This window comes from Perna viridis, chromosome 3, assembly GCF_037379345.1.
Source record: "Perna viridis isolate PV_CMFRI_1.1 ecotype Kerala chromosome 3, ASM3737934v1, whole genome shotgun sequence".
Lineage (NCBI taxonomy): Eukaryota > Metazoa > Mollusca > Bivalvia > Mytilida > Mytilidae > Perna > Perna viridis.
In genome coordinates this window covers 35,713,592-35,728,256 of record NC_142447.1, presented here as the reverse complement: position 1 = coordinate 35,728,256, position 14,665 = coordinate 35,713,592, and the positions used below count along the sequence as shown (strand labels likewise).

The window sequence follows — 14,665 nt, the reverse complement described above, 5'->3', positions numbered from 1 at the left end:
ATGACAGGAACAATAGAATACATTGATTAACAACAATCATATCCATTCTTGGTACTTCATTTTCTCTAACTTTAAATGATGTGTTGTATGCTACCTTGGCAATGAAGTGTGACTGTGTCTTTGTTCAAATAACTAATGAATTGAAATTTGTTGATTGTTGATTGGACATTCAGATTTCATTATTACCGGTAATTAATCAGGGTTCAAATTAGTAGTGGTCTGGCTGAAGGGAGTCTCTATTTCTAACCTAGGACCTTTGAAATTTCATTTACAATGTACCTGTGTCCTGGACCTTTATTAATTTTAATTGACACTTTATAGACTTTTGATTCCCACAAATAGATAATTGGTTTGAAATTTGGAAAGTGAAGGAAGTTTCACTCATGAAGGTTAATTTGACACCTGATTAATTCATGAAACAATTTATCGTTGAAGGTGACATTCAAAAATAGGGCATTTTCCTATTGCGCCACAACTCTTTTGCACCAGTACTCATTCTGAGCCAGTTTACTTTTCGATTTTTGCACCAATAAATAAAATTCTCATACTATTGTTTTCATATTTGATAATAGATTTAATAAAATATGTTTAAAAAAATGCAACATGGAAACAGTCCATTGGTTGTTAGTATCAGTGATGTTGGATATTATTGGGCGAAAAAAAAAAGACAACTGTACCAGCTGGGGATTAGTGTCTTTAATAGCCTAGGTTGTAGGAGTACTTAACAAATACAGATATTAAAGGAGTGTGGTATTTAAGTCAGGTAAACCCAACACCTGTCTAAACACAACAAATATCTACTATAGTTCTTAAGTGGTTCTGTTAACACAGGTTTTAACAGTATTCTATTTGCAAGCCATTATTTCATTATATGAAATGTGTTTCATAATTACATTATGACTCATTGTTAGCATGTTTTCTGGTTCCCATTCACTGAGCAATCGGTGGATCCACACAAATACATGTCACAAAATGCTCTTGAGACAATGACAGGAACAATAGAATACATTGCTTAACAACAATCATATCCATTCTTGGTACTTCATTTTCTCTAACTTTAAATGACATGTGTTGTATGCTACCTTGGCAATGAAGTGTGACTGTGTCTTTGTTCAAATAACTAATGAATTGAAATTTGTTGATTGTTGATTGGACATTCAGATTTCATTATTACCGGTAATTAATCAGGGTTCAAATTAGTAGTGGTCTGGCTGAAGGGAGTCTCTATTTCTAACCTAGGACCTTTGAAATTTCATTTACAATGTACCTGTGTCCTGGACCTTCATTAATTTTAATTGACACTTTATAGACTTTTGATTCCCACTAATAGATAATTGGTTTGAAATTTGGAAAGTGAAGGAAGTTTCACTCATGAAGGTTAATTTGACACCTGATTAATTCATGAAACAATTTATCATTGAAGGTGACATTCAAAAATAGGGCATTTTCCTATTGCGCCACAACTCTTTTGCACCAGTACTCATTCTGAGCCAGTTTACTTTTCGATTTTTGCACCAATAAATAAATGATCCTTTTGCTCCAGAATACAGGTAAATTTATATTTTATATTGTTTCTGTGTTACATTAGATTCGTGGTGTGGTTATTGTATGTTATTCACCATTTAAAAATAATCTCTATAAGTGGTTGTTCATTTCTTTGGTAAGTATAATTATAAAAATATAAGAAATGTATCAGCCATTTATTGATTTCACCACCGTAATTCTTGTATTCCGTAGAAAGGCCAAGACTCTATATCTTGCGCCACCATGACTGACCAAGCTGGAAGCGACAGGACTTGATGACAAGATCTGGATATAGTTCTCTGGCAACTGTTCATTCTTTTTTCAAAGTCAAGATGTATGGTTTGAGTACTTAACAGTCCATCAACAATTATGACTGGATTTTCTCTGTTTGACTCAATCTTCCTAATATTGACATCCATTTTTCCTGATCGGATCAACTGGTCACTACATAGATATTTTTTATTTATTGTGCTTACTGGACTAATCCAGATCTGTCTGGTCAGGTTTGGATGACAAATTTTAGATCTTATTCATGAATTGTAAAATTAAAATGAAAATCAAAAAAATGAATAATTATAATAAATGGTTTATAGTTGGTTTTTATTCCAAATACTATTGCTGCTTAGGCATTAAACCCCAACAATCAATCATTATTCCGGATACGTTTTTAATTATAAAATGTATTTTTTTCTTATCTTTAATTTATTCATTGCTAACTCATTTTCTTTATTTTATGATTGTTTTACTTAAGATTTTTACCTTTTTCATATTTAATTTCCTTATTTGTATTTGGTGCAAAAGGTGGTCCTTTTCTGGTGGAAAATGACTACATGGACATTTTTTGGACGCAATTGAACTTCGATTTTTTATCCAATTGGCGCAAAAGGATGATGCCCCAAAATAAGCTGCAGTCTATTTTTTTTAGCTAGATCATGGTCATGGTGCTGCTTACATGTACAGTTTATGTCAGTTTTCTTATTTTGGGTGGTTGTCATCTGTTTTGGTGTTTTACAAACTGGGAATGGTCCTATTATCATTTTTATACTGCAAGGTTGTGCTGTATTGACTAGAAAGCCCCTTCTATTTGTCCATTTCACACACTCTCAACTCCTTAAAAACCAATTGATGGATTTCATAAAACTTTCAAGGAATGAAATATGTAATGAAAATGTACACCTTCTATTTTAATGAAGTAATGAGTTTCCAGTACTAGCATAAAATGGATTTTCTATTGAATAATCAATTATCAGGATGGTGGGTACACGTTTTTTATTTTTAACTCTTCCTTTACTACTTGATCAATCTGAATCATAAGAAAACTTTCAGAGCACTTTTATCAGGTAATACCATTATGCAACAGCTGTTATGATTTTTGATCAGAATGAATCTTGGGTTTCATAAGCGAAACATGGATTTTTTTTGTTGATTTAAACTGCAACTCTTCCTAATCCACTTGATTAACCTTAATGAGACTTTTAGAGGACTAATATATAATCAGTAAATGCCTTCATGCAACTCTTCTAAGGAGGCTTATGTTTTGCAGTTATTGGTCCCAATCAATTTGTATTTCCTATTAGCATAAAGCAGGCTTAATTGACAGTTTATGGACTTTTGATTGCCACAAATAGATCATTGGTTTGAAACTTGGCTTTTGACTCCAGTAGGGGAACAGGTTCCCAATCTGAGGGGACAATCTTATAAACAATGGTTTATATCCAAATTTAGTGTCCTAAAGACTTAATATAGCTGGAGGGTGGGGGGTAATCTGGTTTTATTTTAAGTGAATATTAAACCTTAGCAAAACATTTTAGCCAAAAAAGCTGCTTTTTTTAAGGTATATTACCTAGTATGTATTTTTGCATAAATTACTGGTCAGAATTATTTGTTGTAGTTTTTATACATTAGTTTACAAAGTATAATTGTTGAATGGAACAGCTGTTTGTGATCATTAATACATAATATGCACAATACTGTTATGATTAAAAATTCTGTATACTATTTAGTATGGATACACACTTTTTATGCCCTGTTGTTAGACATTGGGGCTTCAATGTTAACTACAGTTTGTAGGGGTTACCTGTCCCATAAATATTTTATATGCTAGGATTTGGGATGGTATGGGGAATCAGACTATAGCTATATATAAGCCACCAAAGGTTCCTGCACATGTGCACACATCAATTTTAAAAGTTCTGTTTAGTATATGCGTAATATATATGAAAGCATACTAGCATTTAAAGTTTGTATTTACATGCAAAACTAGAACTAATTTGTTAGTATTTTTAATTGTTTAAAATCAGGAATCGAAAGTATCAAACTTTGCTAATGTTTAAACTTTGAAAACTGTCAACCCTACTATCCTTGTGTCCCATCCCATTTGTTTAGCTCACCTGGTCAAAGGCCATGTATTGGCTTTCCAAGGCTAAAATGGCATTTTTGCAGTTTATAGCCAATATCTTGATGGAAAAATTTTCAATCATTGAAATGATTCCTTTAGATGGGGCCTACAAAAGTTTCATTAGGTTGAAGTTGTTGGACAGCTCCTTGATAGAGTTATTGCCCTGGAAAGGTAAAATTAACATTTTTTACAGTTCTTAGCCATTATCTTGAAAACTATGAAAGAAAGAAAAGACTTTCAGTGATGAAATGATCATAAGGATGACTCCTTGGAAGGCAAAAACTGACATTTTTTGCAGTTTAATCACTGGATAGAAAAAAAAATTTCAATTGATGATATGATCATACAAAAGTCACCATTGGCCTCTTGACCTCTTGTTAGAGTTATTTCTCTTTGAACCTACTAAACTGTTTTACAGTTTTAGCCCATACCGTAAGAAGGTTAAAGAAATTAAGAAACTTTTAATTGATGAAATGATCCTTATGATAAAGCCTACTATGGATTTAAGTTGTAAGTTGTAGGATGACTCCTTGTTTCAGTTATTGCCCATGAAAGTGGAAAAAAATAAGAAGGTGAGTAATTCAAGCTTCTGGGAGCCCCTAGTTTATTTGACAAATTTACATACACTGTAAGTTATAGGACATGGAATGATTAAGTGCATTTGACACATTTGGACAGATTGTGGTCACAATACCTCTGTTTGAATTTCTTGAAAATGACTGTTGAGTCTTTAATATTGTGTTCATTGATGACTTAATTTGTCAATTTATTATATCCAAATCCTTGTTGATCATTTTCCTTGTTTTGTTGTTTCACTTAAAGATTTTTTGTTTAAAAGAAGTTTAGTACCTTGCTGCATAGCTAGTTCAGTGATGTACATTTTAAATGTCAGTAGACTTTAAATTTGTTTTGTGTGGGTTGTGACATACATGTATACATATAGGTACTTGTAACAGTCTTGTTACAACTCTTTCCCATATCTATCAAAAATGATATTGAAATGATAATTATTGCAGACTTGATACACGAGAAAAGATTTTATCATTGCTACACATTTCATGAAAATATATAACTACTACATGTACATGTAATCTCTTGATATGAAACACAGATAATGCATACATCTGTTATTGTCTGTAAAGCTTGAAAATATTAATAATTTCAAGCTTTGTTGCTTTTACTTTTTGTTGTATACTGTTGCAGATTAAACATAAGACATTCCAGGAGTTAAAACAAACCTGTTTTGTGTGAGATTTGATAAATTCTGTACAAAACTTGGGTAACAGTGAGCTTTATCGTATCTTTCAACCCCCTTTTTATAAAGTTTTGGATCTACTGTTGCCAAACTAAGCTTAACAAAGATTTAAAATTCACTATATTGATGGTACAATGATTGGAGAAATTTCTCACAAAACAGATATTGAAAATCTAGTTTTCTCTTTTAGCATTTTGACAAGTTACTTATACATGTAAACAAAACATGCATTTGAAGTAAAGGAAAGGTATATAATTTATTTTTAAGTACATTTTTTTCAGACTTTTTAAAAATATTTTTGATCAACATATACAAAACTGATGCACTTACAGTGCAGATATAGGTTAGATGTGTTAGCCTGTTAAGTGATGTTGTAATTGGACCTGAAAGTTGAAATGTAGACCTTAAGTCCAAGTCCTCTTAAAACAGGGATGGAAGATGTGGGGGTATCATTTTATCCTTTTTATGACTTGCTTACAGTATTTCTAGTTCCTCTTTCTTATGAGTGCTTTTAAGTAAAATCTTTTAAACATGATATTATTAGAAAATGTTTTAGGATCATAAAAGCTTCACATTGTTGATAAGTAATTCTGTAAGAAGATGAATTCTAATGATAGGACTTTGTACTTCATATACAGTTTAATCACAATCCATGAAACAATTTACATTGCATGAGGAGTTCATGGATGTAACCACAGTGGGTTCCATGGGTGCAAGTACACTCTTTTTGCTTAAAATATTTAAAATTCCTAGAGAAAATCTGCTAAAATTGGATGTAAACCAGCTTTAAATGATGAATCTGTATACAAGTGCACCCCCTTTCAAAATGTGGACAGCACTGGAGTTCTTGCAATAACATGGATAGATGGGCATATGGACATGATGATTTTATTTACCATGTTCAATAATTAATGCCATTTTATGCTTCCAATTCATATCTACAAAAATACTCAATATTCTTTTTCCGCATACCATTTACTTTGGCACCATTTTATAATTTTAAGTGTTACCTGGTTGATGATGAAGTTTGAAAGTTTAACCTCAGGCAGAACTTCTTGAAAGAATTTCTTTATAATCAGCAAAATCTGAAGTTGGTATGCACCATGCTATGTCATTAATGTTGGGAGCTAATAATTGATCAAAAATAAGTTGGTAGTTATCTCAGCTACAGCTGTATAGTAACCTTGGAGTGGCCTTGAAACATAGGTTGTAAAGTAGAGATGATGAATATGATAAGGAAAAAACAACCTAAGCAATAGCCAAAAAAAAAGAGGAAGATTATGATTGGGAATCAAGTTAAAGTTCTAATAGACATCACTGCTTTAAATCACACATTCATTTCTTTCTTTCCTCCATTGCCTGAATATAGCTGAAATATTGCTGCTCGGGCGTTAAACCCCAACAATCAATTAATCAATCAATCAATCAATCAACTTTCCTCCTAAAAAATTGCGGTCATATTGGCATGGTACTGTCGTTATCATCCGTAGACACTTGGTTTTCATGCAATAACTTAAATATTAGTTGGTTGATCTGTATAAATTTTATAACAAGGTTCCATACCTCAAAAGGAAGGTTGGTAAAGGCCCCAACCGTGATAGGAGCCAAAAAGGGATCTAAAACAAGAATTTCATAGATTTCAACTATAAAACTCCTATAAAAGAGTAGGAATGTCAATGATATTGTTTCACAATATTCTATATAACAATGGTGAAACTTGTATTGATTTTGGGGGTAAATACTTGAATTTTTTTGAAATTAGGGGCCAGAAACAAGCATTTTCCTGACGTCAAGGCAAAAGAGTAATCAAGGGAACTTGTTTATTTTGGTCCAATTTTGAGGATTTTTTTTTATTCCTCAATAAAATCCTTGCCTCCATTTTTTAATTAGGTTTCTGATATCTATTACTGTTTTCAAGTTGTAAGGGGCCAAAGGGGCATATATGATAAAATTGTCTTTTTTATTTTTTGAAAATTTTTAGTGGTCCGTAATTTGTCAAAAACTAATCTTGCCTCAACTGTTCAGTGTTTGACTGCTGCATTGTATAATCATGCTGTGCACAGTGTAGCTTTTAGTTACCTATTATTTGGAAAATGAAAGCAGATTGATGATAATTGTAAATTGATAAAATGTTCAGTATTTCAATATCAATTTTTGGTGCAAATTTCAGAAAAATCTGTTAAATCTTCTTGGAATTGTGCAAACTTGGAAAAAAATCGTTCATTGCATTTTTTAGCTCACCTGGTCAAAAGGCCATGTGAGCTATTGCCATCACTATGTGTCCATTGTCTCCATCATTGTTGTCTTTTAACTTTTTCAAACATCTCCTCTGAAACTACTCAATAGATTGTAACCAAGCTTTGCATGAATGTTCCTAAGGGTATTTTTAACAATCCTTGGGTGTTTTTTTTATCTAGCAAAAAACATGGCCTCCGTTACTAAAAATAGATCGTAGGGGTCAAATTGTAGAATTATGCAAATAACTCAATAACAGTTGGGTTTTGGTAAAATCTGGTAGGTGGTAAAATTGTACAGCATGATGGGATGGACCTTTTGCCGATATTTTCAGAAAGGTCCTTGACGAATGAATGAATTATGGGTCCTGAAATGGATTTAAAAAAAAAATCAGCCAACTTGTAGGATGGATTGTAACCATTGCATAAATGTTTGTTAGGATATCCTTAACAATTTTTTACCTGTTGAAAACATGGCCACCACTAATAAAAATTGATAACTTGTTGATATAACTTGAAAATGAAAGGGTTTAGCCTAATTTTCTAGGGGGAAATTTGATCATCTTGGTGAGACCGACCTATGTTGAAATTATCTTAAAGATCTGTTGCTCTATGTTGGAGTTATTGTCCTTGAAGAGAAAAGATGACAATTAGAGATTTATTTTATAATGGGTGGATGACTAAGATGCTCTATATTAATTGAATGATTCTTGTGACAATAGTGCAGTAAGGTCAAGAATCCAGCTTTAGAAAGCTATAAAGACTATTTTTGACAAGGTGAGCTATTCAGGCTCTCTAGAGCCTCTAGTTAATGATTTTTTGCACTTTTAGCTTGTTATGCAGTTCACATAAATAGATTGATGATTAATGTTGAAATGTTAGCATGACAAATATTATCTGTGCAAATTTAGTTCAAGGTGTTTGCCCATTTTTGCATGTATTCAACTTTTAGAAGTTATTAAACCATATGAGCCATTCAAGTTCTTGAGAGTCTCTTGTCTGTATAATATATTCAATAATAGTGTCACAGTACTATTACTTAGCATCATGTGTATTTGATAGAATAAGTGAAATTCTGTCACAGCAGATATTAATATGATAACATAACACCCTGTATATGTTTTTTTTTTATTTCTAGGCAGCTTTGTTGATACAAGAGTGATATTCTACAAACTGATAATCATTATCAAAAGTAATTTTCTAATATAGGAAAATATAGTATGCTATATTTATTGTGATCATGTTAATTTCTCTAGGGTAAACTATTACATTTACTGTTTCTTCCATGTCATCGGAAACACATCCAATGGGAGTCATGCAACTTATCACACAGTGTTTTATTTGACATGTAAATTGTTTTTCATGTTGCTCAATTAAATTCCTAAGCTTGTAGAATGTACTGTACAATGCATGATGGTATTTTAGTAGATAGAATTCTTGATGAGCCAACAATAAAACTCAGTCTAGTATATTAGAGATGAGACTATAGTTAAAGCCTAAAGCTATATGTTTCAACAAGACCATTGGTCTGTTTTTTATTTTCTTTCTTTTTTTTTTGGGGGGGGAGGGGGGTGAGTAGGTATGTGGGACATAAGTAGAGTGAAAAAAAATAGTTCAGATAACCTAAATCTTGTGTTGTAAAGGTATTACAAAACAATAGTACTTAGTTATCCTAAACAACCTTCGCAAATGATTTGACAGTCTCTGTCAATTTAAGTGCTTAAAAATAATTTTTCCGAAAATGATTTGAATGTGTTGTTTTCTAACCATATTGCATCCCACTAAACGAGTGAGGGTATATTGGAATCACCATCACCTCAGTCCATCCAAAATTTAGTTGCAATGATCTCAGCTCAAAATAGATGGATCAGTTTCAATTTATATTGATAGGATATATGTTGTAAGTGATTTTGGGTGCTGACAGGTTTCTGTTTTGTGGGACTTTGCGATTTTTCGCTACCTGGAGTAATAGAGAATTTTTTTAAAATCTACATCCTGTTGAATGGATTGATTTTATTTTATTTTTGTGTGGCTTAATATGAATGGGGCATATGTTGTTACACTGCAAGTTGCTATCCTATATCAACTTCCTGTAAGAGTTGGGGATGTACCTAGCATGACAACCTATGCAATTTAATGTTTTTCATGAAATGAATGTGTCTCCATTTAAGAGTAATAAAAAAAAACAAGATTATATCAGAAATCAAAAGAATGTAATCCAGGGACAAAGATCAGACATGGAAAACAGACAAACTAAAATAATAAATACGAAGTAACAAAAGTAAATGAGCAAATTGGACTCTACTATAAACTGGGAGCATGGAGCAGGTATACCGGTAGGGTATACAACTACAAAAAATTACAGAATTACAAAATTACAAAAAGATATTTTATCCATGAAGTATTTATGTCTGAGTCTTATTTGTATTTGTAATGTCAGTGTGGAGGTAGGTGAAATAAGAAGCTTTGCAAATTGTAAGTTATTCGTCAAATTCAACTTTTTCTTCTTTTTTTTTACTTCTGAGCTTTGTTCCATTAAATTTATCTACCGGTACTAGTATTTAGAGTTACTTCAGTGTGACATAAAGCTTGGATCAGTGTTTCTTAAAATTTTTCATAGTAGGTTTAAATGAAACTTTAAGAGGAACAATGTTTTACATTAAAGTGAAACTGGACTTTACTGATGTTCAAAATACAACCTAATGAATTATGATGACACTAAAGATACAGGTTGATAGTGAATTTTTGTGTTCATCATAAGAACTTGTTATGCAGTATACTTACACATGTTGACCATAGTACATGTGTCAACCAATTGGCATTAGTCCCTGTGACTTTATTATCAATCATTTCCTGCCATACTTTATGAAATTGAATTTTTTGATCAAGCATCAGATCCCTGGCTGTAAACTTGATAATGTCTGTCATTGACCCCAACTATAGGTACTTCAAATATTGTATTTCTAAGCTTGAATATGACCTTTGGTATTTATAGCATATTTAGATCTACATAACACAGGCTTTTTATGGCATCACTCAAACTAATAATGTGAAGTTAAGTGTTGAAATGTTGACAAACACTGACTGAGCTGGTTCCCTGTTAGCCAGAAGTAATCAGTCTAGTAGTTCACATAAACCTGGTTTGACTTACTGGTTTGATCAAATTAATGTGGATAATAGGACCAAATAATCACCAGTTATCATAATTTGAACGTGTTCTGTACAAATATTTCTAATTTCATGAATCTTTATGGTAGAAAGAATTCTCACATGTATGCCTTGACCAGAAAATGGGTGAAAAATCTTAGATAAATATTGTAGCTTGATGGAATTAATGATAATTCTAGTGACATTGCTTTTAGTACAACTTTTTTTTGTAAGATGAATTTTTTAGGGATTTATGATCTATCAAACTGATGGTTTAGGTGAATGAGGCGTGGTAGGTCAGGCGGTCATGGTGAATTATTAGGTGTTAGTCTTATATTTATTCAGATTTTATATTTTATAAACTATAGTCAGGTCAGAACTTCTACATTTTCTTCAACTCATTCATGAACTATGAACTTTAACTGAAACAAAATGAATTTATTAGTCAAACGACTTAATAAGCTTTCAATCTGTTTGTTAAGAAGTGGGATTTGAGTCTTAGAATGTGGTTCAGATAAGCATCCACTGATATGGATAGAATATCACTGGAATTATAATTCCATGGCAAGAATACCATTTATTGAACATTTAGAAGTATTCAGATGTCTTGGACAAAATAAATGAGTTCTGTGAAGTGACAGGTCTCTTTATTACATGCTTGGAATAGAGTTAGTCTTGTTGTTAATATGGTGTTTCTGATTAGACTCAGGAAGTAAATTACTTGGAAAGTACAGTTTGCATATGGTGAAACTTGATACAGGTAGCTGAATGGAAAATGTGATACATGTAATTGAGACACATTGACTTTATAATTGAGGAAATGTTTTTCGATGTACTACTTCAGGTAGATATATGGATTACTGTACAACATTTTGTATTCAGAATATGCTGTGATAAGGATAAGCTCTTTGGCTACTGAAAAGTGAATGAACTGTTAACTTTTGCCTTAAAAAATGACATATTTGGAACTTGGATGTTAAAGTATATAATACATTATGATGAAGAAGACCTTACTGAGATGTTTTAGTCAGGGAGATTATAACAAGATAGGTATAAAGTTTCTGAATATCTGTGAATTTATATTTTCCTTATTGATAATTATGTTAATTATTTGCCCTTCCCTTGTCTGTAACTGTTGATTTCTCCACGTCTTGTTACCTGCTGGGCAATATTACTGCTATATGTTAAAACAAAATTATTTCAACATTAGTAAATAAGTTGCATCCTGGATTTACCTTATATATATAAAAAAGAAATGCTGGATATGTTGTGTGACAGTTTCACCCTTTAGAAATATGAATGTAGTACTATTATCAATGCTTGTTACCAACTGAGGGTAAATAACATAATTACTGGTAATAATAATATAATACCAGTATAATCTTTATAGTCTTCATGTACTTATGTACTCTATCCACCTTTATATTGTGCATATATATAAAAGGCATTAGACTTTTATTACAAACACTCAGTGACATTACTCTGTGTATGATGTAGCAGACATCGTCCTTTTCCTAGGCACAAAGTACCCTGCATTTGCCCTTAAAACTGGTAAAAAGCTTTTTCTTTTATGCATGAAATCTTGATTTTTTACAAATTTCACCCCCAGTATTTTGCCATTGTATTGTTTGTCTTGTAATTATATTTACACCCTATCTTAAATCCTGGATCCACTCCAGTTACAACTGGAAAACAATTAAGGACATTCATTGACATTACTAAATATATTATGAAACAGACATCATCATCTACTCAAAGACATTTGATTTGTATTTGTATCAAATTGTTGATATTACTTCTGTGTGATGTAAAAGACACGGTCTTCTACCCAACTATATAACTACGGAAATAGGTATGGTGTATATGTCAAAGAGACAACAAACCAACCGTGATGAAAATATCAGCCCAAGGCCACCCATTGGTCTTCAATCAACGATCTGGACCTGCACGGCAGGCTGCAGCTGGCCCTAAAACATCATTATACACAGGTACAGTGAAAGATTTGCTTACATATACTCAACTAATACAAAAATAAACTAAAGGCGAAAACCAAAAAAGACAGAGGCCAGAAATTCCTGTGACAGGCACAGAAAATGTATTTATACTGAGACATATATAACATAGTCACTCAGTGTATGATGTAACAGACATTATCTTCTACCCAACTGTCTATATATTTATATTACCGGTAATACATTTGATCTATATTACAAATACACTTGGTGACATCACTCAGTGTATGATGTAACAGACATTATCTTCTACCCAACTGTCTATATATTTATACTAATACATTTGATCTATATTACAAAGACACTTGGTGACATCACTCAGTGTATGATGTAACAGACATTATCTTCTACCCAACTGTCTGTATATTTATACTAATACATTTGACCTATATTACAAAGACACTTGGTGACATCACTCAGTGTATGATGTAATAGACATTATCTTCTACCCAACTGTCTATATATTTATACTAATACATTTGACCTATATTACAAAGACACTTGGTGACATCACTCAGTGTATGATGTAATAGACATTATCTTCTACCCAACTGTCTATATATTTATACTAATACATTTGATCTATATTACAAAGACACTTGGTGACATCACTCTGTGTATGATGTAACAGACATTATCTTCTATCCAACTGTCTATATATTTATACTAATACATTTGACCTATATTACAAAGACACTTGGTGACATCACTCAATGTATGATGTAACAGACATTATATTCTACTCAACTGTCTATATATTTATACTGATACATTTGACCTATATTACAAAGACACTTGGTGACATCACTCAGTGTATGATGTAATAGACATTATCTTCTACCCAACTGTCTATATATTTATACTAATACACTTGATCTATATTACAAATACACTTGGTGACATCACTCAGTGTATGATGTAACAGACATTATCTTCTACCCAACTGTCTATATATTTATACTAATACATTTGACCTATATGACAAAGACACTTGGTGACATCACTCAGTGTATGATGTAACAGGCATTATCTTCTACCCAACTGTCTACATATTTATACTAATACATTTGACCTATATTACAAAGACACTTGGTGACATCACTCAGTGTATGATGTAACAGACATTATCTGATAGGTTTCAGCTGAAGGAGCATTGCTGTAGTTCTATATTGATTTTCTTTGACATAGATTATACTTAAGAAAATTTAATCCTGTTCTGGTTGTTAAGAAGTGTATGATAAATGATGTTAAAACATTTTATGTCATTTAGTTTTGATTAAAAGAAATTGGGAAGTTCCTTTTTGAGACTTATCCACATTTGATTAACTACACAACCTGTATATTCAAAATTTTGTGACAAGAAGGTTTAAGAAGGTAGATCCCTCAATTTCACATACTGATATTTTGACAATGTTCTCTCCAATTACAATAAAAAATTTAGAGAACAGCTTCATTTATCCAACGGTATTAGAAAATAAAGCAAGTACTGACACAACTTTCCACAACATCTTAAGATCTTTATCTCTAATTTGATGACTATAGTACAAAATTTGACTAATGAGACAATGTTGATTTTAAAATTATAAATTTCCCTTTCATGTGTAGTAGTATACTAGCTTCTTTTGCATATGATGTTTGTTAAGGTACACAATTTTTAATGTAAAATATATGCCAGAGCTAGTAGTAGCTATTCTGACTTTTAATGTGCCATCAATACCTGACTATGCCTAAAAATGTTTAATTTCCAATATTCAAATTCAATTTCTGACAAAAGGTTATAGATGATGGATTTTCATAATACATCAGTATATCTTCTATACTGTTTTGACTACTGATTTTAACAACTATCCTGCCTGTTGGTATTGCAATATACATTGTACCAATAACAATTAAATGTAATGGAAGCATGGGGTTTTGTGTGCTATAAATATAAAACCTAGTCTAACCCACCATTTGGACTTTTCACGTTGACGTACTCCCAAACAGTTAGAGTGAGGAAATGCTCTCAGACCCACGTGGGGTCTAGGAGTAGGCCAGAGCATCAACAGAGCAGTCTGTCCGCTAGTCTGATATACTCTGAGTTTTCCGGTCAGGT

General features: G+C 32.0%; 1 protein-coding gene across 8 annotated transcripts in view; it reads left to right on the top strand.

Annotated features, from left to right (window-relative positions):
• Positions 1 to 14,665, top strand: part of LOC148622043 (multiple C2 and transmembrane domain-containing protein 1-like) — a 74,356-nt gene that overhangs the window by 10,283 nt on the left and 49,408 nt on the right. The window contains exon 1 of one of the 8 annotated variants that reach the window (XM_088571551.1): positions 11,395 to 11,608. The exons of the other annotated variants lie outside the window; for them this stretch is intronic. Within the exon in view, the coding sequence (XP_088427677.1) occupies positions 11,554 to 11,608 (55 nt within the window). The 5' untranslated portion in view covers positions 11,395 to 11,553. Of the gene's footprint in view, positions 1 to 11,394; positions 11,609 to 14,665 lie in introns of those variants that run through there. 8 annotated transcript variants of the gene reach the window in all.